The sequence below is a fragment of the Pseudocercospora fijiensis genome (genome assembly GCF_000340215.1).
Source record: "Pseudocercospora fijiensis CIRAD86 unplaced genomic scaffold MYCFIscaffold_4, whole genome shotgun sequence".
Taxonomy (NCBI): Eukaryota; Fungi; Ascomycota; class Dothideomycetes; order Mycosphaerellales; family Mycosphaerellaceae; genus Pseudocercospora; species Pseudocercospora fijiensis.
The window spans coordinates 837,795-860,045 of record NW_006921535.1 but is presented as its reverse complement, the minus strand read 5'-3'; the positions used below and the strand labels follow the sequence as shown (position 1 = coordinate 860,045).

Here is a 22,251-nt window from a genome sequence, read left to right as displayed (position 1 = left end):
CTTCGTTTAAGTATATCAAAGGATATCTAACAACCGGTCTCCTATATAAGGTACTATACGATTGCTTTCTATATAATACTACTATAGACTAAAGATACTATCTAAGCCTTCTATAGCGATAGATCGATATATAGAGACATTCTACGAGTCGATAGCGAGTATAGTACGAGTCGCAGAAGGTTAAATATAAAGAATTAGGTAGTAATAGCGGTAAGAAGTGTGAGAAACCCCGTATTGAGCCTCTGGTATATATAGGCCTCCCTAGTTAGCAGCAGCACCACTAGCGTGACCAGCTGCGTCGTGAACCACACCAACGTTGATCATCGTGCATGGAACAATACTTCACGCAAGCAGTAGCTCTCCATGCAACGTTCTCTGCCTCTTTAATGCCGTACGGCGAAATAGCGTGCTACATCCTTGCTTCTTGCTTCGACCTGCAGGAACCCCTCTGCAAACATGCGGCTTTCAACCTTGAAGACCTATATCCTAGAAGCAGTTTAGAAGTTTCGATGGCTGGAGCAAACATCATTGGCATATTTCCCCAAATCTGTCGTGTCCTTCGCTGAGAGCATCAGAGCAGCCTATCATGGCTGCTAAAGTCAGCACCATCAAGGCAACAGATCTGACTGGTGATGACCACATTCAGAATACGAATGACCAGGGCAATGCGGCGAAGCCTCTCTGGAGCCGCTCTCGATATTCTGGAGCGCTGCTCTTCAACATCGCCGCCTTCATCTTACCAGCTCTCTACGCCACACTGAGCAAACTGTGGGTTGCCAACATCGACTCCAGCATGGTCGTCACGACAGACGCATACACCTACATCGGCGTGGTTTCCGAAGTTCTCAACGAAGGCCTACCACGAGCAGCCTGGGTTATCATCGGCGACAAAACGAATCGTTCGCTCGCTAGCAGACACAGCCTGTCGTACACGTTGATCCTCTTCCAGACCATACTCGGCCTCATCATGTCCATCGCCATTGCTGGAGCCGCGAAGGATTTCGCGAATGCCTTCGCACCCGCCGAAGTTCGAGGCGCCTCGCTCACCTACGTTAGGATTGCAGCATTCTCGGCACTAGCTTCTGCTATCGAAACTGCAGTCGCCGCAGCAACGAGAGCACTCGACAAGCCGGATGTGCCATTGCTTATTAGCTCGATCAAGTTCGCGGTCAATATCATTCTCGACATGGTCTTTATCTCCAAATATCACGTCGATAGCGTCACACCTACTGTCAACACTCAGGCTGCTATTCAACTGGCATGTGGACTCGCAGCATCGTTCGCAGGACTAATCTACTTCGTTTGGGCGACGATTCGAAAGCACAGTCAGTCTACCTCCGAAGAAAGTGTCCATCCTTCACTTCACGCGCTCGTCATTCTAGCAAGACCAGGTTTCATGACTTTCACGGAATCAGCGGTTCGCAACGCGCTGTACTTGTGGCTAGTCAGTAACATTGTGTCAATGGGCACGGATTATGCCACGGCCTGGGGCGTCTTCAACACCATCCGATGGGGTGAGATACAACGACTTCACTCCTTCCCAACTTCTTACTAACTTCCCCTCCAGGTCTGATCATGGTCCCAGTCCAGGCCCTCGAAGCGACGACACTAGCATTCGTCGGCCATGCTTGGGGCTCATGGCGACAATCTGTTGGCGTCGAAGCTCCCCGACCGCAAGCTCAGACCAAGCACCTCATCTCAATCGCTCGCCCAGCCTTCGTCTCCAGCATAGTCGGTCTCGCTTTCGAAGTCCCCGCATGCCTCTTCCTCTCCTTCTACGGCGCACAACGCTTTGCCCACTACATTTCAGAATCCGAGACCGTCTCGAAGATCGTAGAGCACATGTGGAAAACAATCGATTGGTGCTACATTTGCTACGCCGTCTCCACACAGCTCGCAGCCATCTTACTGGCCACCCGCCCTTGCTGGTACCTTTACCAGTCTCTAGCGAGCAATTTGCTTTGGGTTCTGCCTTGGGCTATCGTGGTGTCTGTGACGAAACTGAATGCCGATAATGCTTGGACTTATCATTCGATTGTTTTTGGTGGTAGTCTTGTCTTTAGTCTTGCGGATATAATTATTTTTGATGGGGTGTGGGCTGTAATGTTGAGGAAAGGGAGGATGAGATTGCCTCCACTTGTGGGGATGTGATGCTTGGGAATATGTGAGTAGGAGTTGGTGAGGTTGTGGAGCCAGCATAGATGAGAGAGATGATTGAGGAAGGAAGTAATTTCTCGATACCCAGACCAAATTTTTAGATTCAGTACGGACGAAGGTGTGAACACGAAAGTCTACAGAGTTTGTAAGAAACAACAAAAAGCAATATTTAAACAAGGCTTATTGTTGAATGCAATAAGTAGTTTTCTTTTTCGTGAAAAAAATATATCTTTTCACTTTACGACATTCAGTCGTCGTTGATACGCGCATACTCAAATAGCCTTCCGTTTCTTCATATCATCATCATCCCCTCCCCCAATCCATCCCTACAAATTTTACCCTCTAAGCCCCATTCCCATTATACGCCAACCGATTCCCACTCAGCAATACGCCCGAAAGCGCATTCTTCGTACTCAACTCCTTCACCCTCTCACACAACGCCTCGGGACTCCTCCTCCCCTCAAGCGCCAGCAAATACGCCCCCAAACCCGTAACATGCGGCGTAGCCATACTCGTCCCACTGATCGTCTTCACATCACCATCCGACCCAATCCACGCACTCGTAATATTCGTCCCGGGCGCAAAAACATCCACCAGCAACCCGAAATTCGAATAACTCGCTCTCGCATCATTCCGATCACTGGCTCCGATCGTGCATGCAGAAGGTTCGCTCGCGGGGGAAGCTGTTATAGCGGGGAGACCGGAATTCCCTGCGGCGACGGAACAGAAAAGGCCTTGGGAGACGGCTTCCCGGACGGCGGCGTTGGTCATGGGGGATGGGATTGAAGAGCCCAAAGATAAATTTGCGACGGATTTTCCCGTACGGGATTTGGTTTTCATGTCGTTGACGGCGAAGTCGATTCCTGCGATGACGCCTGCGAGGGAGCCCGAGCCCGAGGCGTCGAGGACTTTGATGGCGATTAAAGTGGTTTTTTTCGCGACGCCGTAGGAGGTTCCGCCCGTCGTGCCGGCGACGTGCGTTCCGTGGCCGTTCATGTCGATTGTGGTGGGTTCGGTGTCGACGAAGGAGGCGCCGGGGATGGCGCGGCCGCCGAAGTCGGTGTGGGATTGGCGGATGCCCTGGATGTGATATTGTGAGAAGGTTGATTGGAGAAGTAGAATAGGTTGGTTTGGGTGGTGGAACTTACGGTATCGATGATGTAGGAAAATGTTCCTTGACCAGCAGAATCGTCGTAGATATAGTTGGTCGCTCCGTTCTGGCGATGAGAGATCCGGGCGAGACCATATGATGGGACGTTGTTTTGAGTGACGAGAGCGTTGGTGCGGACGACACTGTTTGGTTCGATCGATTGGATTGATGCGATGTTGGCGACCAGACCTGCCAGGTCATCGACACCGTCCATGGAGAAACCCTTGAAGTTGCCGAAATTGTAGGTGTGCTTGGCTTGGACACCTGCGGCTTGGGAGACTTGAGAGATGACATCGGCGAGGACGGCGTTCTGGTTGACGCGGACGATCCATGATCGTGCTATGGTTTCAGACTGTCTGTTCTCGAGGACGACAGGTGCGGCCAGCGCGGCTGGGAGAGCAAGGAGGAAGTTCAAGAAGGAACGCATATTGGAGATGACGCGTGCAAACGTGTGGAGTACGACAAGGGGAATGCATTTCGAGGCCCATCTATATATATACCTACCTTCGTCGTACCTGTGGCTTGCTAGATTGAGCGTCTACCTACCGCAGCACTGCCAGAGGATCATCTCCAGATGTGACATCGGAGTCGTGTGCTCTATTCGTTCGGACGTTATCGATCATCCACCTCGGTGCACTTGGCACTGCATGCAGCACAAGAATGTTGCGTGTGTCTATCGTCGAAGCCCGCCGGAGAAGAGTTGCCAACCCGATTGGGCGAAGATCGTCCTACGCACTGGCCGCTCTAGCGTGTGGAGATGGTAGAGAATGCACAACGATGGGTCTGAACACCGAGGCTGGCAGATAGACAGGCACGACATGCATCTTTCGGCGGCGAGTCTCCATAACCAGATTCGCCTGTCCAGCTTGGCAATGCGACATTCTTGCCTGTGAGGGGAGGTGTCAAGAAATTGCCAAGCCGGTGGCTGGAAGACTAATGGGTGGAATTTGTGGAGCGAGCGGCCAACGGCCGGCTGAGGATAGAGGAGGGATTCTTGGCGGTGGTGGTATGGGCAGACATCAACAAGCTTACATTCCCTTTCTGCAGGCCAAGGTCTTGAGCTCTCGTTGTCCGCCACATCAAGACGTGTGTAGGATCACGACCTGCTTCATATGGTTAATAGAAATGTATGTGGTAGCAGCTGGAGGATTGCTTGGGCATTTTCCGGACGCCCGTTACCACTACTTCACTTGTACCGGCCTCTTCTTTCGTCGATAGTGAATCAGGCTGGGGCTAGCGGAATCGTACTGTAGGATCAGTCTGAGGTCGGTGGCGGCTTCAAGCATTTGAGGCTGCGGTCCCTACTGCGGAGGCCTGCTTGTTTCCTCGGTCAATGCATATACGACGCCATATTGTCGCTGACGTGCGACCGCTCGCCAAGCGGTCTGCTCGGAGTTCTCAATGTCTGCAATTCAAGACGTGGTAGCGATCGTGACCAGAGGCGATGGAATTCAAGCGAAGTTGGCTACAGCCCAATGTGCCAAATGTGACCATTCCAAAAGAGCGTTCAGACGAGTGATGGTGAAGTGTAAGACTTTCGGCGTAATGATTTTTGCCGACTTCACCATACAGCATCCGAGACCCTGTGGGATGATCAACAGCCGCCCGTCGTGATAAGCTTAAACCTTAAACTTGCTGCTGCTCAATCTGTGTCTTGCCGGTATCTTTGTCGATGTCGTCCTGCTCGACGAAAGCGACGAAAGTATGGTTCCACCGTGTAAGGGTCGGTGTGGATGTTTTGCAATCGCAAAATCATCCAGTGTTCTGCTCCAATGTGGTTCGACGCGTATCCAGTCCCTCAGTGCTGACTTACAGCCATAGCCCCGCCGCTTTCTAGCATCAGCGAACCCATGAGCAAGGTCGGAGCCACAATTCGCAACTGCGATTGATTGTGGACACCTTCTAGCTTGATATACTTCTACGGTGTTTCGACGTTCACCGTCATACAGCGGTGGTACGGTGACGATCTTTGCGGCGGCCAGCGGATGACTGCATTTGTGGCTTTGGAGGAGCACAGTAGTGCTTGAAGATCATTCTATAAGCCAGCCAGATGTTACTGTGTTCGCATTGAAGAAGCTTTCTCCGATTGTGAAGTGCTCCACGAAGGTGCATCAGACCCCATCTCCTTGATCTTTGAGTCCATTCTTGAGGAAATCTTCACGTTCCACCTCGTGAGCGCCTTTCACCCTGAGGCTTGCCACGAGACTTGCACCTGCCCATGCTCCGAGACTTTCGACGCCCCTTATGATGCCTTTGACAGCCTCATGGCGCCCCTTCGCTTGTTCCTTCTCCGCCTTCAAAGTGATTGGGTCTTTGATGTCGTCGTGCACGCGAGCCATGGTCGGTGTAGAATCCTGGATTGGTTTGTTGTACGGGCTGAGCTGAATGTCCGGACTGGTAACAGTCTCCAGCCCCGAATGCACATTGGCAACGTTGGGCGACCGATCCTTGAGTGCAGGAGTGATGCGCTCCTTTGCACTGCCATAGTTGCACACCACGTCCCATCCACGCTCCGAGGAGAGATGTTGCAGCTCTTGAAGCAGACGTTTCTTCAGGCCGGGAAGATTGCCATAGGAACCTGTCAGTACTATTCGACTTATACAGAGTGACCTCAAGTCAACGGGCAAGGAAAGCAAGAGTTGATGTGCGAGCAGATGAATTGGCAATTCGTGGTCGTCATGGTCAGCCGATTTGGTGCCAGATGCAAACAAGACTGTCTCTGCCGGCTCGGCAAGTTTCTCAAAGAGAAGCGAAAACTTCTCGGTTGGCTGGCCTCCAGGCACTGGCAACTGGACGAGTGTCGGTTCTTCGGAGTCGTCTGTAATTCTGGGTTGACACCACGCCATACGTTGTGTAATGTCTTCAGCCTCTTCAAAAGTGACTTTGACCTCATCCTCGCTAGGCACGGAGCCTTCAATGATGTTGCGCATTTCTTTGGTCAAATTTCGTCCCGCACGCACAGACCTCCTCTGTGCAACTTCCTTGTACTCTCCAATTGCGGTGACGACAGTCTCCTGCCAGCCAACGTCGATCACGAGCGCATTGCGGAGGCCGGCGCTCACGCAGCACATAATCGTGTTCGATAGCAGAGAGACGGAGGGCGGCTGAGTCCAGTGGGCAAAGATGATCTTCAGAGCGACTGATATATATGGCGCTGGGCACAGAGATGGCACTATGAGAACGACCTTGCGTGGCTTCGAATCGACCTGTAAGTAGTCTGTTTGTGCAGTCCTGAAGGCTCTCTCCAGCATGTCCTCCATCAAACCCAGATCCGTTTTTCGACAGTCTCTCTTGTAGAGATAGTAGCCCGCCGCCCACTTCTCCCTCAGCCTGAAATGCCGAGAGTTTTGCTTATAGTCGGGGTGGTATGGACGAAAGTCTCCAACTCTGCGACCAGCATCCGGCGTGAAGGGAATTATACATCGTGGCTTGCTCTCTCCCGCAAAGCCGGCGGAGAAGTACCGTTGATCGAGCTCGTAGATCAAGACATCTTCCTGCTCTGCACGGAAAGCACTCGGACTGCCATACTGGGAGGAGATGCTGCGACCCAGCATGGGCGTATGCGGACTTCGCGGTGAGTTGACACTGGCGCGTAGGTTGGAGTTGGATGGTCGCGGGCGCGCCGATGGTCGCTGGCGGTGGTCATAGTCGGCGTAAGCGGTCACGGCCGCCATGACGAGCAACAGTAACCCTTGTCGGATTCGGATTCAGTATACGGCCAAGTTCTGATCGTTACAGGTTGCTGCTTCACATCTTCCATTGCTGGCTGGCTTACTTTATTTAAGCTTTAGGGCATCGCGCTCGGGCTGGCAGAGTTTCGGATTCGGTAATCGGCTGCGGCGCCGACAGCTTTGCAAGAAATCGAAAAATCCGCTTGCAAGCTTCAAGTGCACAAGAGCAGAGCAGTAGTCCTCTACACCGCCGCCAATCATTACCGCCACTTCCAATACCGACCATACTTTAGTCGCCGCAGTATAGCGGCAATATAGCGACAGGATGACGCTCTTCATCCTCAGCGAGACGTCGGCGGGATACGCACTTTTCAAGGCCAAGGACAAGAAGCTGCTCAAGCGCGATGATATTGCTACAGAGGCTGCCACCGCCGAGGGCGCATGTTCGCTGCTCAAGATGAAGGAGTTTCACAAGTTCGAGAGTGCTGCAGCTGCGTTGGAAGAAGCCGCGGCGTTGACAGAGGGAAAGGTAGGAGGTGGACAATGTGGAAGTACACTCAAGAAAATGCTAATTCGATCATCTCAAGGTCACGCCAACCCTCGCCAACATGCTCAATTCGATCAAGGACGAGAAGAAAGTTTCACTCGCTGTCGCCGACCCAAAGCTGGGCAATGCGATTGGCAAGTTGCCAGGCCTTCAGATCACACCCGTTTCTGATTCCAGCACTGCCGATGTCTTCCGTGCCATTCGCGAACATCTCTCCTCCCTCATCCCAGGTCTCATGCCTGAGGACCTTGGAACCATGTCGCTTGGTCTCTCACACAGCTTGTCGCGACACAAATTGAAGTTCTCGCCGGATAAGGTGGACACCATGATCATTCAAGCCATTGCTCTTCTTGATGACCTAGACAAGGAGCTGAACACATACGCCATGCGAGTGAAGGAATGGTACGGATGGCATTTCCCAGAGTTGGCCAAGATCATCAACGACAACCTTGCATACTCGCGACTCATCCTAGCCATGGGCATGCGATCGAACGCATCCAGCACGGACATGTCCGACATTCTCCCAGAAGAGATTGAGACATCGGTCAAAGGCGCGGCTGAGATCTCTATGGGTACCGAGATCACGGATGAGGACTTGGAGAACATTCAGGCACTTGCTGAACAAGTCGTGGGATTCACCGAGTACAGAGCACAGCTTTCGTCATATCTTTCCGCACGCATGCAGGCCATTGCACCCAACCTGACCGCGCTTGTCGGCGAGCTTGTTGGAGCACGACTGATCGCACACGCCGGATCTTTGATGAACCTCGCAAAATCACCTGCCTCTACAATACAAATTCTTGGCGCTGAGAAGGCACTTTTCCGCGCTCTCAAGACTAAGCACGACACACCAAAGTATGGTCTTATCTACCATGCATCTCTCATTGGGCAGGCTTCTGGCAAGAACAAGGGTAAGATTGCCCGTATGCTTGCAACGAAGTCAACGCTTGGTCTGCGTGTCGATGCACTGAGTGATTGGGGTCAGATCGGTGAGGGCGAGAAGGAGGAGCCATCTGAGGAAGAGAAGTCGGCGATCGGTGTTGCAGGTCGCGCAATGGTCGAGCGAAGGTTGGCAGCACTTGAAGGCAAGCCTATCAGAGCGAACAACGTTGCTATTGGACCTCAAGGTCAGCAGCAGCCTGGCAAGTGGTCAATCAAGGAGGCTCGGAAATACAACCCAGATGCGGATGCCATCCCAGCAGACGCCCAGCCAGGGCTTACAAACGGCGAGCCGTCATCGAGTAAGAAGCGGAAGCTGGTCGAGGAGCTTGATGTGACTGCTGCCGCCGAGGAAGATGACGAAGAAGACGATGAAGAAGGTGAGACCACCGTCGCAACCATCAACGGCGACTCAAAGAAGAAGGGCGAGACCTCAGAAGAGCGCGCTGCACGAAAAGCCGCAAAGGCCGCAAAGAAGGCCGAGAAGGCAGCAAAGAAGGCCAAGAAAGCAGAAAAGGAAGCCAAGAAAGAAAAAGACAGCAGCAAGAAGCGAAAAGCCGACAACGAAGAAGAGCCCAAGAAGAAGAAGCCCAAGAAGAGCAAGGAGTAGCTTGCCTGCGTCTTTGAAGGTTTTGATGATTGAGGGTTTAATTTCTTCTTGAGCAAGTCGAGCATTTTCTGGCGTTTATTTCTTGTCCCGGGCGGTGAGCATGGGAGTTCAATGGCGCATATGAGGCGTCTGTTGTGCGGATATTATGTGAATGATCAGCCATGGCCGAACTCTGTAGAAAGCTGTGAATCCATACATGTACTGTTTTGTGGTGTAGGCATAGCTGCGACCACTGCGGATGAAATTTAGCCTCGCGGCTGTTGAGATCAACCCTTTCCCTCTATGGTCAAGATGCGAGCCTCAGATGAGCGTTCGTTGGGTTTCGTGCTTGATGACAGGGTAACATATCCAGAGAATGCCAGCCTGATGCATGCCGTCTAGTAGCTCTATACTTATATTCGTCTAAGTATAATAGTAGTAAAGTATATATACAAGCCCCGTAAAACATTGGCTTACGTCCGCTGGAATATCTATATACAAGCCGTTTCGGCTACTAACTTATGATTTCTAAAGCACTTTTAATCTCATCCGAAGACTTTAGGTAGTCTTGACTTTCCGGGACTCTCAGCTTAAGCATTCTTTCGCGAGGAATCGCCACTTCCCGGTGCTGGGCTATGAACTGGTCAAAGTCTACACACTTTTCCTCGACGTTGAAGTCTGGGAATGGGCTTAGATTTCCCTCGACCCAGTCGAAAACATACGTTCCCATGCTAGGCCGGCACATGAGCTGTTTCAGAATTATGTAGAGGCAATGGTCCGTATGGAGCTGATGGAGTTTGCTCTTCTGTCCATCGGGAAAGCGCGCGCCAAAGTAATGGTCAAAGTCGAGGTTGCGTCGAATCTGGTCCAGGCAGTGAATATGGTGCATAGCACTTGGAGCAGCAATGTATGCCTCGGAGCCTAGATTGAATGATTCTGGCCATCGCGCAGCGGTGGAGAGGTCCTTGCCCAAGGCCATGACCTTATCAGCGGTGATTGCAATTGGATCTCGGCTTCCAGCCATTTCCCAAGCTGCGTCGATCTCAGCACTTGGGCGCCCGATGTAGGGAGACTCCATCACGGCTTTGGCGGAAGAGTTGAGTATCATTGTCAACAAGGGCAATGTGCGTTGATCGAAAGGAGACACTGCAAGTCGTTAAGTGGCCTGTCCTCGGCTCTCAGACAATGAAGACGTACATTTGGTGTCTAGTGTTGCGTGCATGACGCTCGGAATGTTTTCGCCACATTGTGCGGCACGTCTGCCGGCTGCAATGAGAATGCCGATGGACGTACAGAGAACAATGATGTTGCAAATGATACACACAAGAGGCACTGCAGTGGACCAGAAATCGCGTTTAGCAAGTGGCCTTCTGGATCTGTGGAGCAGTGACTCCTGTTCTTTACCGCAGCTTGGTGCAAAATCTTCATCTGTAGGGTTACAATCCTCGAGAAACATGGTTTTCTTCCTATGAGAAAGATATGGCAATTGGACGTGACCGCACTGTCAGTTCTGAGGCTGAGTTAACATCGAGAGCGGCACCAGGATGCACGCGGATGATGAGCAGGTGTCGTAAATACGCATCGGGAACCGGGAAAACACAATCCAGAATAGTTCTACTCGTCTCAAATTCCTCAACAGGGACCTCCTTGTTCACGAAGCCGGCGACCTCTGACACCTCCCGGAGCGTAGCGAAGGTCAGGGTTATACGAGTCGGATAATACGAGGTGTTGGGAGAAATCCAAGGACCAAAACCCGGATGTGCTTCGAATACAACATGACGTATTCAGAAGCTTGCTATTTAGGTGCATCAGTCATGCCATTCAAATATGCCTCTAATCTTTGACTTACTGGGTGTATCCAGGTGGCTATAGGCCATAGTTGTGTTGGCTGTTGTGATAAAAAAAGGTCTTCCAAATGGAGTATGGCGGATTCGGATTTGGGGTGCGGGTTGATCCGCTTTCTGTGTCAGCCACGTAGTCTCGGGGGACTGGGAATAGAGTGCCAAGGCGGTCTGAGCTTTCCCCGAGACCAGCATAGGATGCCTGACTTTCCAGCATTGACGTCGGACGTCCATGGATTGCACCCACGAACAGCCGCTTCGTCATTCTTGGATTGCCGCAGCGATCCAGCATTTCGTGCATGCAGCATGCACTCCCTGGTTGCCGGTCGAAGGCCTGGTGGGCTGAGTAGGAGGGCCCGGGGGACATAACCCTAAAGTAGAGGAGGTACTGTGCAGCATCTTGAGCTTCTGGTGAATGACCCATAGTCTCTCAAGCACGACGATACAGCCAATCTCTCATCTATTAGATCACTACCGCATCCAGCACGACGATACAGCCAATCTCTCATCTATTAGATCACTGCCGCATCCAGCAATTCCTCCAAAGCGGCACTAAACATTGAGTGAGATGCTTTCACACAAAGACTACGCTTATACCAAGATCCTGGGCAGCGACGACGATGGCGAAGGACAGAGCAGCCATCCTCTGCGCAGCAATGATCTGCAAAAGAGCTCCAGGTCTCCGACCAAAAGGACTGGCCTACTTCTAGGCGGAAATTTACTGTTGACACTCCTTGGATTGCTCCTTATTATGCAACTCCGCACACGACTTTCCCAAAGCTCAGTAGACCGAAGGAAAATACCAGTGCCTCTCCATCACTGCGGGAACACACCTGATGAGGCTCGTAAGTTAGGCTGTCGATTTGAACTCCATAACTTCGCATGGGTACCGGCCGAGTGTTACGACGATGTATTGGGCGATGACTGGGACTCGCATGATACTTGGTCGTACTCACGATCAATTAACGCCAACGACACGGATGACGAGTTTGTGGCCGAATGCCGTGCTGGGAATGTGAATGATGCCTGGATGCCTTGGTGGCAGCATATGGCACATTGCGATCTTATTATGAAAAAGTACGCCCGACATTCCTGACTGATGTCTAGTTGATTCAAAAGAGATAGAATTCTGACTGGAGATGACAGATATATGCGCTCCGTGGCGTTTCAAAGACCAATGGACAATTGGACCTCGAGTTGGGAGCACTACCAACACTGCTCCCGCATGTTGGCTCGCTTTGATATGGACCCGTTGCTCTACAACAGTCATCTTTTCTTGAAGTTTCCAACCTGCGATTATTCATGGATGGAAAAGCGGGAGGATAGTGAGTGGGACAAGGTCAGGCCAGCTTGGCATGGTAAATCAGAACACGTACGAGCACCTCATTGTCGTGACGAGGACAGCAAAGTGATATATGATGGAATCCATACACACGACTAGTAGAAGAAAGTGAAAATGCTATAGAGAACAGTACTACTACATCACTATCATGACTTTGAATGCAGAGCTTCGTTGAGTGCCATCCATTACTTCGACTATCTATTGCCTACGAAGCCAAAAATTTCGAATCTTGAGAGACCTTCGTACATTTAAAAGCTAAAGCTTGTCTTATACTGATCCGTCAGATGCTCCTTCCGCAAATAATTGATGATCATCCTCGTGCAATGGTATGAGTGCTCCGCTTCCTCCGCCCGATCCATTGGGAGTAATGTTCCGTCAAATCTACTTAGCGACACTTTTCTCCAGTACCAAAGACAATGCGAGATATGCCACAGATTCGAATGCCAGACGGTGAGCTTGGGCTTAATCATATTTCGTAATTCGTCCGAGTTGATGATGTGCATGTTCGTACCGTTATAAATGTTGCCGTGTCCCTCATCAGAATGTCTCCAGTCCACGTCGATAGCATATAACCATTTCCCATCTGGCCCAGGGCCCGACTCGGCGAAGTCTTTTTGGGCGTCGTCATTAATGCATTCCGGGTGCGTGAAGCGAAATTCTAGCTCATCGAAAACGCAGCCCTTCGGCTCTGCTTCTTCCCAGGATTTGCCGCAATCTCTCCTGCAGTACCACGATAGATCTCCATAGTCTTTGCCTGCATTTGCGGGCGGTCCGGCTTTGAAGTGCTGGATTGCGGCCTTCGTCAACTCGAATAAACCCCAGATTGCTAAGACGCCCAGGGCGAATTTCCACCAAGGTAGATTGACCATCTGGTCCAGATTTCTTCTTCGTTCACCAATGGTACGCTTTCGTACCATTGAACCAAGGAGCATTGCCTCACCGTCGTTGAGTAAAGTTTTCTTCTCCTCTCCTACATCTTCGTCCAAGAAGACCTGTTCTTCGTCCGGTGAGTTGTGCCGCGGTAGCATGCTTCTGTGGATATGTCCTGTTTGTATGTTTGGCGTAACAGTGTCACTGTTTTGGGAGTATGAGTCTGGTGGGTCTTGGGCAGAGCCTGACCTTGACAGGAAGGGCGTAATGGAGTGGAAATAAGTCTAGTCGACCCCAATCTTCTGCTAGGACGGACTTGTGGTTAGTTGCTCTTTCCTGGTTTTCTTGCAAGGATAGCATCTACGAGATGTAGCTTGTTCCATGTTGGAGTGTGAGCCTTGATCCTAGAGCCGCTTCTGAGCACTTCCGAGTGAAAGCGCTAGAACTATCCTATTCTAATACCTCCGCGGCTTCCGTTCCTGTGCTACTTTACAGACTTTGCCAAGCCCTATCCCTACACGCGATTCTCGGACCTGAAATTGGCCGCTGGCGCTTTGAATGTTGCATGAATTTCTGGATTTGGCCTAAACAACATCGGATCCTCAATCCCTGTGCGGCTCGGCCAGGGGCCAGGGGGAAGACTCGGAAGAGTCAGCGGCAGCGCTGTAGAATACACCTCATCAGTCTGTACGGCTGGTCTGTACTTTGCGTGGAAACTAACGCGCCAGACACCCGCTTTCTGCCCCCAGCTGGCACTTACTCCTCCGCGTCCTCACTCAAATTGATATCACGAAGGCATGGCGAGTTCTTACTACGAAATCATTCCAGGACATCCAACAAACGGGAGTGATAAAACAGATCTCTACGAGGATGTTAGAATAAATCCACAAGACCAGCAGTTCAATCGACTATCTAAGTACCGTCAGACGTGGACTGTATTGTTGACGATTTTCTTGACAAGCTGCACATTCATCTTTGGCTCGCTACTGGGCTGGTTTCTTTTCATCCAGGACAAACCCACGCTCCTTGGAGTATGTTCGAATTCTCCGCAGAAAGCTCGAGAGGCTGGCTGTGTATTCGACCCCATGATGTACAATTGGGTCAACGAGCGCTGTTATTGGAAGCAACTCTCTGACGAATACCTCGCTGCCGGAAACTGGACATTTTACCGCGATGCTAAAGGCCAGCTTCCATATGCAGATGAAGACGTTCGGCGTGGAGATGTGATTACTGCTTGGGTCACTGCAGACTTTCACCATAGCCACTGTGCATTTATCTTGGAAAAAAGGATGCTACTACAAGCCGGTACATCGAATGCGCTAGATTCAAAATCACGATCTTCTGCCCACTCGAAACACTGTTTGGGGTGGTTGAGCAAACCAAAACCAGAAGTGTTTGATCTGGTCGCGTTGAATTTCTCGCGCGAATCACTTGGCTGCATTTCGGGGGGACCGAACTTCGACTGCTATTCGAAAACTGGCACAGAAGTCTGTTGGCCTGGTGAACGACATTCGATTCTCCACCACTCAATTCACTGAATTCAACTGGCCCGTTCGTCGATAACGAAGCAGAGTGAAGGTATTGCAGCGGGAAACCAGTTTAAGAAAAAATTCATTGTTCTCTGTAATTTACATAAACCATTTCGCAAACTACTACCTTCCCTCCGACCAGATCCATTGCGTATTCGTATCTTCGAGTTTGAATGAATTCAGCCTCCAAGTTCTCATCATGACAATTTCGATGGACCCAGGCCCCAGACCCAAAGTCGTAGATGCATTCGTATGCACTGATCTCATCCGCTGTTGGCTGGTTGGGTTGGGTTGGTACCGGCACCATAAGGATATTTCATCGGACATTATTTCATCGGACATGGCCACACCCTGTACAGCTCCCTACCGTCCGCTTACCCGGGGACCGAATATAATACCGCATGCATGGTGCAGGCCCACATATTACCCGATCATGCTCGCCTGGAGCCTCGGATATCGCGCGATAGACATGGACCAACCTTGATCGTGATTAGCAATTGATGCTTGGCTAGAACTTCAAACTTCCAGTAGTGGACGATTCGCTCGCTGCACTCGATCGATTTGTTGTTCAAAGTGTCTGCTGAGGCTTGGTTTCAAGGTTTGAAGACTTGCAACGTCTATCAAAAGGCTATAAACAGACTAGAAAATTGTACGTGCGCGCAGAAAAGCGTTGGCAGAAACGTTGGAAACTACGATTGCCTGTTGGACATCATACCAATTACCTGAACACGTAGAAAAATGGCATTTGCAACATGGAACATAATGAACAGCAGAGCGCTGATTGGGATCGAGTAAAGACTGAGATTGAAGACGCCGCAAAATAATTCGACAAGTCGGTTCGTATTATTCACCGTTCCATCTATTACCATCGTTTCAACCCATGAAGTGACGCCACTAGACAGCTCACTTCAGTTCTCAACCGCACGCATTAGAACTCGTAGTTGGCGAAGTCTTTCTCGGCATCCCATGGCTTGCGTTCCTTTAGAGCAGGACCTTCATCCTTCTTTCCTTGGTCGCGGCGGAAGTTGAAGTAGGCGAAGTCCGTGTCAATGTTCTTCTCGTCCTTGTCAGCCTCTCGAGCCTTTACACCTTCGTCTTCTTGGTCGCGGCGGAAGTTGAAGTAGGCGAAGTCCGTGTCAATGTTCTTCTCGTCCTTGTCAGCCTCTCGAGCCTTTACACCTTCGTCTTCTTGGTCGCGGCGGAAGTTGAAATAGGCAAAGTCCGTGTCAATGTTCTTCTCGTCCTTGTCAGCCTCTCGAGCCTTTACACCTTCGTCTTCTTGGCCGCGGCGGAAGTTGAAATAGGCAAAGTCCGTGTCAATGTTCTTCTCGTCCTTTTCAGCCTCTCGAGCCTTTACACCTTCGTCTTCTCGGTCGCGGCGGAAGCCGAAATAGGCAAAGTCCGTGTCAATGTTCTTCGCGTCCTTGTCAGGGCTGCGAGTATCGAGCCCAAGTGGAGCTATATGAGAAATCAATCAACAAGCTCTATACACCGTATTTTGTTCTGTAACCAACCTGCAGCTACTGTGAGAGGATCTACTATTCCTTGAGACACTAGGAAAGCAGCTAACATGAAGCGGAGGTAAGCCATTTTAACGAAGTTGAGAAGCGTATTTACTCAGCTACCGCGTGTTTTTTAGACGAAGGTAGAGTACATCGGGAAGAGACGCTGTATGTCTAGTGTTTATATACGTTGACCGCTTCAGCTCCGGAACACATACTTATTTAGGACTCTCACAAGGAGTCAAGGGTTGAGAAAATATCCGAGCGAAGCGAAGTAAACAGGCATACTGTACGCCGGAGTATTCGTCGTCGGACGAGGATGCGAAGGTGTTGCTTGTTTACGAGCTGACGTTGGAAAGCCGTGGCCGGGGTTCCCTGATTGGACAAGAGAGCAGGCAGTCCGGCAGCCAGGCACTTCAACTTCTGAACTATTCTTTCACTCAGCTGTCGCTTCGCTCGGCCACCCTCAGGCAGGACCTGCCTGTACGGTACTCTACTATTTTACGGGCTTTCCCTACAATTTGAGATCCGTAGAACTAGCGAGCAGCGTTCGCCTCCGAATTAACAGTCAGCTGCGGATAATAAACAACACGAGAGACACTCAGAAGTGAAAGACCAGGTGCAATCTGAGATCCCGGAGTCGCGCAAGCGAGCAGGGGTTGCCTCTAATTCAGCTCCGGATAACCAACACTAGGAGACAGTCGGAAGTGAACGACCAGGATCTATGTGTTGTGAGATTATTAATAAACCCACAGACTCGGAGTCGGATATAACAAAGAGCCCATTTCTCACTCGTAAGGAATGGCTAAAGAACAATTTACGGAAGCATGGGGTTCAGCTCTAGACACGATGGAAACCACGCCTTGGTTTGGGATTCTGAGAACTCGGGGCTCCTTTCTCACGCAGAAAAATCTGCTACTACGACTAGGAGAAGATGTACTACTGGACAACTTGGATTACTCTGGTTCAGTATCAGCTTCATGCTGATAACCACTGCGGGTCTTCTACTCAATCATTTTTACAGACTGGGGTCTAAGCCATGTTCTGACGCAAGTTGCAGTGTTCCTTCGTGTAAGTAGGGCAATGTCTTGGAATGACTGGTCGTTCTCCAAATCCACTGTTGGAGATACGTATGATCTGGGAAAGCTGACGCAACCTTTTGGGTTTAGTCTCGACGGAAACGGTCAGGTTCTCGCCACAGTTGGAGCTCTATACTCTCAACTATACTTCTGCGGACGAGGCTGGGATAGTGCGGCAGCGATGGCAAGATTTGCTACCAAGTTAGTCTTCGCTACTGGGTGGTCCTCGCCTTAGATTCACTTCACTAACTCTCGCTCAGAGGGCGGTGGAGACGTCCATATTGTCCATGATAAACACAACCAGCTTCTTAGCGAGCCGTGGTTGGACCCACATGGGCAGTCTCTTTGGAAAGTATCTTGGGCACATCAATTGCACTGCCTTTATCTGATCATGAATGAATATGATCGTTTGATACGGTATGGACCAACAGGCAAGGAGAATCAGGTCGAGCATGGTCATGCCGAAGTTCACACAAATCATTGCTTCGACTACCTACGCCAGGCTATCCTGTGTAATGCAGACATGACACTTGAAGGTAGGGTCATAGGCAGAGATGCTGCACCTGGAACTGATGGATGGGGCCATGCTCACGTTTGTCGGAATCACGCCGAAGTGGTCAATTGGCTTGAAAGTCGGAGGACAAAAGACAAAGCTTTCATTATTTCCCCAGGTTCTCCCTTATGAGACAATTCGGGATCACGGATAGTATTTTCGTACATTGAGCAGAACCCAGATCAATATAAATTCTGTAGCGTCCAAGCATATTCGAGTAGAAATGGATACGAACTTCAAGGATTGAGGAATCGAGCGCTTTCAATCGGAAATGTCACATTTAACAGCATTGTTTATATGAGACAGTTCCTAGATTCTACGGCGAAGAAGAAGCGCGTCTTTATTATAGGGAATACAGAGACTTAAAGGTAACGAAATCATCGGCGGAAAACGTGTTTTGTCGCTTTCAGCTATCTTGAAGCGCCGCTGCCCTCTGAGGCGACGACAAGCCAGCCAGTCGCTCGAAACGTCCTATAGAAGTCGGAGATCCTTCTTATCGAATAGGTCTACAGCCTCGGCTTATTACATCCTTATTACCGTATCGCGAAGCAGGGCAGTCTGAAGCCTAACTTCTGTACGCTTCTGCGCTATACAGTAAGTCCCGCTTTACCGCGAAATATGTCCGCCTCTTATAATAATCTTTCTATGTATATGCCTTGAAAGCGCCTCGAGTATAGCACACCCTCTTTATACATTATTGTCGTATTTTCGTTTTTGGTATATCAAAACAGAGTGGAGGTAGCGTTGCGAAGTGCCTCGTCGCTGTCCTCGTACACTTTTTCTGCACAGTACCTACTATCGAACATTAGCGTTACCCGCACGACAGCAGGCAAATCAGCCCCGAGTAGCTCTCCCACTAGCCGCTAACTTGAATGCTGTTGAGTGCGGACACCGTTGATTCGGCATTTGGCCTCTTGTTACGGCCATGTTGCTGCATCCAGCGATTGTTCCTGGTTTCGCAATGAAATCTAAAATTTTCAGAGCTTCTTCAAGTTTTGATCTCCGCCACAGCAGGGCGAGAGGCCTATTTACCACCCGCGTTTCCGACCGTGTCGATTAAGGCTGGTCTTTCGCAGAGAGAGAGAGAGAGAGAGAGAGAGAGAGAGAGAGAGAGAGAGAGAGAGAGAGAGAGAGAGAGAGGAATCAAGGTCGGCTCGCGCAGGTATGCATTGAGGGTCGGGGCCGTTGATTACAACACTTGAGCTGCGGCAACCTCTTTTGGATTTCAAGATTTGAGGCCGTGGCTGTTCAGCTCATGCGCGTGGAATGGGTTGCAGGCACAATGCGTTCATGCGCTCGTTATGGCACTGCTCCATGCTCACCGTTTCCGAGAGCCGAGATGCGATTCTGCTGCCGCACGTGCGGTGTCCTTGTGGGATGATGGGCAGCCGCCCGCCATATTGTCACAGAAGATGATCCGAGTCTGCTCAAGGCACTTTGGGACATGATTTGTCTTTTCTCCCGACTTTGCCACCACTGCTCATTCATGATATATGTACACCATCCCAGTGCGCTCTCTATCCCCAGGGATGTCTCTATCCCCGCATTGCCTCCCCTCCGTTCCTCATCTCCTCTGCTCTCTTATGACTTCTGACCAAAAGCATTCGCCCTCTCATCTTCAAGCTTGGCATAGAACAAATCGCGGCGGCGGATAGACGGAACATGGAAGCCTGATTTCAAGAGATTAGAATCAATGCGTGTGTTCGCAGTGAATCGCGTTCGTGGTCGTGGCAGAAATTCTCGCTCGTTCGTTCTCCTACGTACCGTACCACCAGAAATAGCCGCAAGCAGTTCCAAGTCCTGTAAAACCATGTCAGTGAGTCTTCTAGCATGTTGAGGTGACCGTAATGCAGCCATTGAAGCATATCAAGACATACCGAAAGCAACGGAGAGGTCCAAGACCAATCCTCTTCGGAGCATCTGAAGAAGCGTCAGTCAGTCCAGCGCGGCGCGATCGCCGATGATGTCGGTATCTCTTACTCCAGTAATTGGCTTCACAGGCATTTTCGAGACTGTGAGGCGGAGGTTTCTGTGGGTTTGTGTCTTGAGCTCTCGTGCTTGGTGACGGAGAGTAAGAGATGTCGTCGCTGTCGGGGCAGGTCTTGGCATGATTGTCGTGGCTCTGATTGGTTGTCGGGAAGGAACGGAGGTGGTGCGATGGGGTTCGACTTCTGAGCTTCACCTTCACTTTGTTACTATATTCTACGTGAATGGTTTTCAAGAATGAAAGGCGGCATGAGGAGCTAAATTCCGACTATTTCGGCAACCAGACGCAGTAGTAAAGCCATAGCAGATGGATGGGACTCTTTCCAGTATTCATTAACAGCAAAATCGAAGTCAATAATAATAGTAACACAATTCAGCGGCTCTTCTGCTTTTTTTGTCGACGAGCGATGAAGATTGGTCTCGCAAAATTGAGGACTTGCGCGCTGACTGATCTGTTCTGATTTCTGTGATTCAGCGCGGGCGTTGTGGAGGTGCAGCTTTCGGAGCGTCAGAGCCACGATTCGTCTCCCAGGACAGTACGCGAGTGATGTGACTGCTGCTCTTCCTCTCGCATGGTGTATGTAAGTGCTTCTGCGATGCCATGTTGCCCCTTGGTGTTGCTCATAATCCCGTCCAAGACGAGTCATGAAGTCAGAACCATATCGACTCTCGCTGTGAAGTGTACCATCGAATTAAGGCTCATTGCTGCCCAGTGTGCAGCATACATGGAGTGGGTCGCATTTTGCTTTCGCAAAGCCACAGCCTTGGCTCTGCCTTGCTCGGGGCCCGAGATGCTTTTAAGCCCCAAATCCTGGCACCTTGCAATCCATACTGGCATTCGATTGGAGCCGTTCGTAAGCATTTGGTCATCCACCTTCTGACCAGGCTGACCTTCATTATTGCCAACGTAGAAGGGTTTCGCGCCTCGAGGCTCGAGCAGAGACGGGCACGAACTCCCCAAAGAAGCCTGATGGTGACCCACCTTCTATTTTCTTCAGCGGTTAACCACCCATGATGATAGGCGACAAAATGGATGGTTCTGCATAACCCTTGCACAACTCCCTCTTCTGAAAGTGCGAGTAGATCAACCTAGAAAGTAAATTCGAGGTAGCTCCAGCACACCCTGTAGGTTCCGTACTACCCTATAGAGTGCCCTGTAACTACCAAAATTAGTATACAAATCGGGGTATTGCAAACACCCCTTATATAACCTAATTACCTCGGATTTCTACCGTTCCGAACAGCCGTAATCGCTCGAAAACGACTAAGTCTACGCCTATACCTTAGCACTACTACTTCTACCGCTTAGAAGCGACAACCTCTCCTTAGATCCGTCGTTTTAGTAGTCTAATTAGTATAGGAGATAGTATACGAGAGGATTAATCTATCCGGTACGGTTTAGGTAGTATACCTACGTATAACCTTCTATAAGCGCGTTTCGAAGGTGTTATAGGCTTACTAATTAAAGGCTTCTAACGACGAGGTTTACAAGAGCTGCCTAATAGCTATAGTAGATTAATTGAAGTATCTTTACTAGGTAACTATATAGGTAATAAATATAGAGCTATAGATAGTACTATAGTAGGTTGCTCTATAGTAGAAGGTAGCTCTATAGTAGAAGGTAGCTCTACCGTAGAAGGTAGTAGATTACGAGGTAGAAATAGCTTACTTAGTAAGGGCAAATCGTCTAGTAAGGAGGATAGTAACGGCTATTAATACCTTAATACCTCGTCGTTATCGTATTAATTACTTTTGCTAGCGTCCTTTAGTAAAGATAGCGGCAATCGACTAATTAGCGTTAATTATAGAAGGTCTGTATCTAAGAGGCTATTAAATAGGTTATCCTTAACCTCGTATAGTACGTCTTCTTTACTATCTTCGACCTAAGTAATAAAGCCGTTCTTATTAGGTAGACCGTAGACTAGTAAAGAATAGCCTTCGATAATAATACGAGGCCTATATATATCTAGAAGGTTAGTGTTAGTTAAGGCAACTAATAGAGGCGGAGGTAGCAATACGGCCGTATAGAAGACTAGTTACCGTAACGGCCTATCGTTAATACCTCGCTACTTAGAAGCACGATAAGGTATTAATTTAGCCTCTTTAGCGCTACGTTTAAACTAGTCGTTTATGTAATCGTTTATTAACTTCTAGTTTATTAAGGCGTAGTTAGTTACCTACTATAGGAGGGCCTCGTATTGCTAAGCGTCGTTTAGATTAGAAGCCTACGTATCGTAGAAGCGGAAGAAGGCCTATATAACTGCTTCTTATATAGAATAGAAGTATTCCTTAACTCGGCGCTTTCGTAATACTCCTAGAGCCTTATTAATACTAACGTAGGTCGCTTTACCTAACTAGTAAAGGACGGAAACTAATACTACTACTACTACTTATAGTAATAGTATAGGCTACCGAGGGTAATATAACCTATAGCAATACGGGCAGCTATATTTAGCAAGATAGGATAACGAGACTGTCGCTTAGGCTAATAACTAG

General features: G+C 49.8%; 13 protein-coding genes across 13 annotated transcripts; 5 read left to right on the top strand and 8 right to left on the bottom strand.

The window, feature by feature from the left end:
- Positions 1-280: 280 nt before the first annotated feature.
- On the bottom strand, positions 281-458 carry MYCFIDRAFT_174252 (uncharacterized protein; the record flags this gene model as incomplete). The annotated part of the gene is made up of 2 exons (XM_007927955.1): positions 281-409; positions 435-458. The coding sequence occupies 2 exons, from the start codon at positions 456-458 to the stop codon at positions 281-283; spliced, it is 153 nt and encodes a 50-aa protein (XP_007926146.1).
- Positions 459-586: 128 nt separating this feature from the next.
- On the top strand, positions 587-2,151 carry MYCFIDRAFT_36308 (uncharacterized protein; the record flags this gene model as incomplete). Its single annotated transcript, XM_007927557.1, has 2 exons — positions 587-1,514; positions 1,568-2,151. The coding sequence occupies 2 exons, from the start codon at positions 587-589 to the stop codon at positions 2,149-2,151; spliced, it is 1,512 nt and encodes a 503-aa protein (XP_007925748.1).
- Positions 2,152-2,499: 348 nt separating this feature from the next.
- On the bottom strand, positions 2,500-3,521 carry MYCFIDRAFT_35823 (uncharacterized protein; the record flags this gene model as incomplete). Its single annotated transcript, XM_007927527.1, has 2 exons — positions 2,500-3,237; positions 3,306-3,521. The coding sequence occupies 2 exons, from the start codon at positions 3,519-3,521 to the stop codon at positions 2,500-2,502; spliced, it is 954 nt and encodes a 317-aa protein (XP_007925718.1).
- A 1,897-nt stretch (positions 3,522-5,418) lies between these two features.
- On the bottom strand, positions 5,419-6,981 carry MYCFIDRAFT_136237 (uncharacterized protein; the record flags this gene model as incomplete). Its single annotated transcript, XM_007927954.1, has 1 exon — positions 5,419-6,981. One exon carries the CDS (start codon positions 6,979-6,981, stop codon positions 5,419-5,421), a length of 1,563 nt encoding a protein of 520 aa, XP_007926145.1.
- Positions 6,982-7,303: 322 nt separating this feature from the next.
- MYCFIDRAFT_108250 (uncharacterized protein) lies at positions 7,304-9,074 on the top strand (the record flags this gene model as incomplete). Its single annotated transcript, XM_007927953.2, has 2 exons — positions 7,304-7,507; positions 7,566-9,074. The coding sequence occupies 2 exons, from the start codon at positions 7,304-7,306 to the stop codon at positions 9,072-9,074; spliced, it is 1,713 nt and encodes a 570-aa protein (XP_007926144.1).
- A 377-nt stretch (positions 9,075-9,451) lies between these two features.
- Positions 9,452-10,511, bottom strand: MYCFIDRAFT_182600 (uncharacterized protein). The gene is made up of 2 exons (XM_007927952.1): positions 10,251-10,511; positions 9,452-10,199 (listed from the first exon to the last, which is right to left on the bottom strand). Exon 2 carries the CDS (start codon positions 10,129-10,131, stop codon positions 9,568-9,570), a length of 564 nt encoding a protein of 187 aa, XP_007926143.1. The 5' UTR covers positions 10,132-10,199; positions 10,251-10,511; the 3' UTR covers positions 9,452-9,567.
- Positions 10,512-11,612: 1,101 nt separating this feature from the next.
- Positions 11,613-12,188, top strand: MYCFIDRAFT_121939 (uncharacterized protein; the record flags this gene model as incomplete). The annotated part of the gene is made up of 2 exons (XM_007927951.1): positions 11,613-11,971; positions 12,041-12,188. Coding segments are annotated over 2 exons (507 nt in total), but the record flags the coding sequence as incomplete, so codon positions are not given.
- Positions 12,189-12,405: 217 nt separating this feature from the next.
- MYCFIDRAFT_182599 (uncharacterized protein) lies at positions 12,406-13,316 on the bottom strand. Its single transcript, XM_007927950.1, has one exon. The coding sequence runs from the start codon at positions 13,103-13,105 to the stop codon at positions 12,485-12,487; it is 621 nt and encodes a 206-aa protein (XP_007926141.1). The 5' UTR covers positions 13,106-13,316; the 3' UTR covers positions 12,406-12,484.
- Positions 13,290-14,644, top strand: MYCFIDRAFT_174245 (uncharacterized protein; the record flags this gene model as incomplete). Its single annotated transcript, XM_007927949.1, has 6 exons — positions 13,290-13,378; positions 13,416-13,424; positions 13,459-13,475; positions 13,503-13,536; positions 13,602-13,952; positions 13,984-14,644. The coding sequence occupies 6 exons, from the start codon at positions 13,290-13,292 to the stop codon at positions 14,642-14,644; spliced, it is 1,161 nt and encodes a 386-aa protein (XP_007926140.1).
- Positions 14,645-14,717: 73 nt separating this feature from the next.
- Positions 14,718-14,977, bottom strand: MYCFIDRAFT_174244 (uncharacterized protein; the record flags this gene model as incomplete). Its single annotated transcript, XM_007927948.1, has 2 exons — positions 14,718-14,727; positions 14,763-14,977. 2 exons carry the CDS (start codon positions 14,975-14,977, stop codon positions 14,718-14,720), a joined length of 225 nt encoding a protein of 74 aa, XP_007926139.1.
- Positions 14,978-15,229: 252 nt separating this feature from the next.
- On the bottom strand, positions 15,230-16,272 carry MYCFIDRAFT_211124 (uncharacterized protein). The gene is made up of 2 exons (XM_007927947.1): positions 16,150-16,272; positions 15,230-16,093 (listed from the first exon to the last, which is right to left on the bottom strand). The coding sequence occupies exons 1-2, from the start codon at positions 16,223-16,225 to the stop codon at positions 15,564-15,566; spliced, it is 606 nt and encodes a 201-aa protein (XP_007926138.1). The 5' UTR covers positions 16,226-16,272; the 3' UTR covers positions 15,230-15,563.
- A 692-nt stretch (positions 16,273-16,964) lies between these two features.
- Positions 16,965-18,246, top strand: MYCFIDRAFT_174241 (uncharacterized protein; the record flags this gene model as incomplete). Its single annotated transcript, XM_007927946.1, has 7 exons — positions 16,965-17,136; positions 17,162-17,421; positions 17,452-17,887; positions 17,924-18,042; positions 18,072-18,105; positions 18,138-18,161; positions 18,191-18,246. The coding sequence occupies 7 exons, from the start codon at positions 16,965-16,967 to the stop codon at positions 18,244-18,246; spliced, it is 1,101 nt and encodes a 366-aa protein (XP_007926137.1).
- A 1,104-nt stretch (positions 18,247-19,350) lies between these two features.
- MYCFIDRAFT_35895 (uncharacterized protein) lies at positions 19,351-19,773 on the bottom strand (the record flags this gene model as incomplete). The annotated part of the gene is made up of 4 exons (XM_007927535.1): positions 19,351-19,439; positions 19,534-19,569; positions 19,647-19,689; positions 19,750-19,773. The coding sequence occupies 4 exons, from the start codon at positions 19,771-19,773 to the stop codon at positions 19,351-19,353; spliced, it is 192 nt and encodes a 63-aa protein (XP_007925726.1).
- Between the last annotated feature and the right edge of the window lie 2,478 nt (positions 19,774-22,251).

What these genes read in the sequence shown, in the direction of transcription:
- MYCFIDRAFT_211124 (XM_007927947.1), bottom strand. Translation starts at nt 16,225, where the DNA reads ATGGCTTACCTCCGCTTCATGTTAGCTGCTTTCCTAGTGTCTCAAGGA. An exon ending in TCCTCTCACAGTAGCTGCAG is followed by an intron (nt 16,094 to 16,149) that starts GTTGGTTACAGA and finishes TTTCTCATATAG; the next exon opens with CTCCACTTGGGCTCGATACT.
- MYCFIDRAFT_182599 (XM_007927950.1), bottom strand. Translation starts at nt 13,105, where the DNA reads ATGGTCAATCTACCTTGGTGGAAATTCGCCCTGGGCGTCTTAGCAATC.
- MYCFIDRAFT_182600 (XM_007927952.1), bottom strand. Translation starts at nt 10,131, where the DNA reads ATGGAGTCTCCCTACATCGGGCGCCCAAGTGCTGAGATCGACGCAGCT.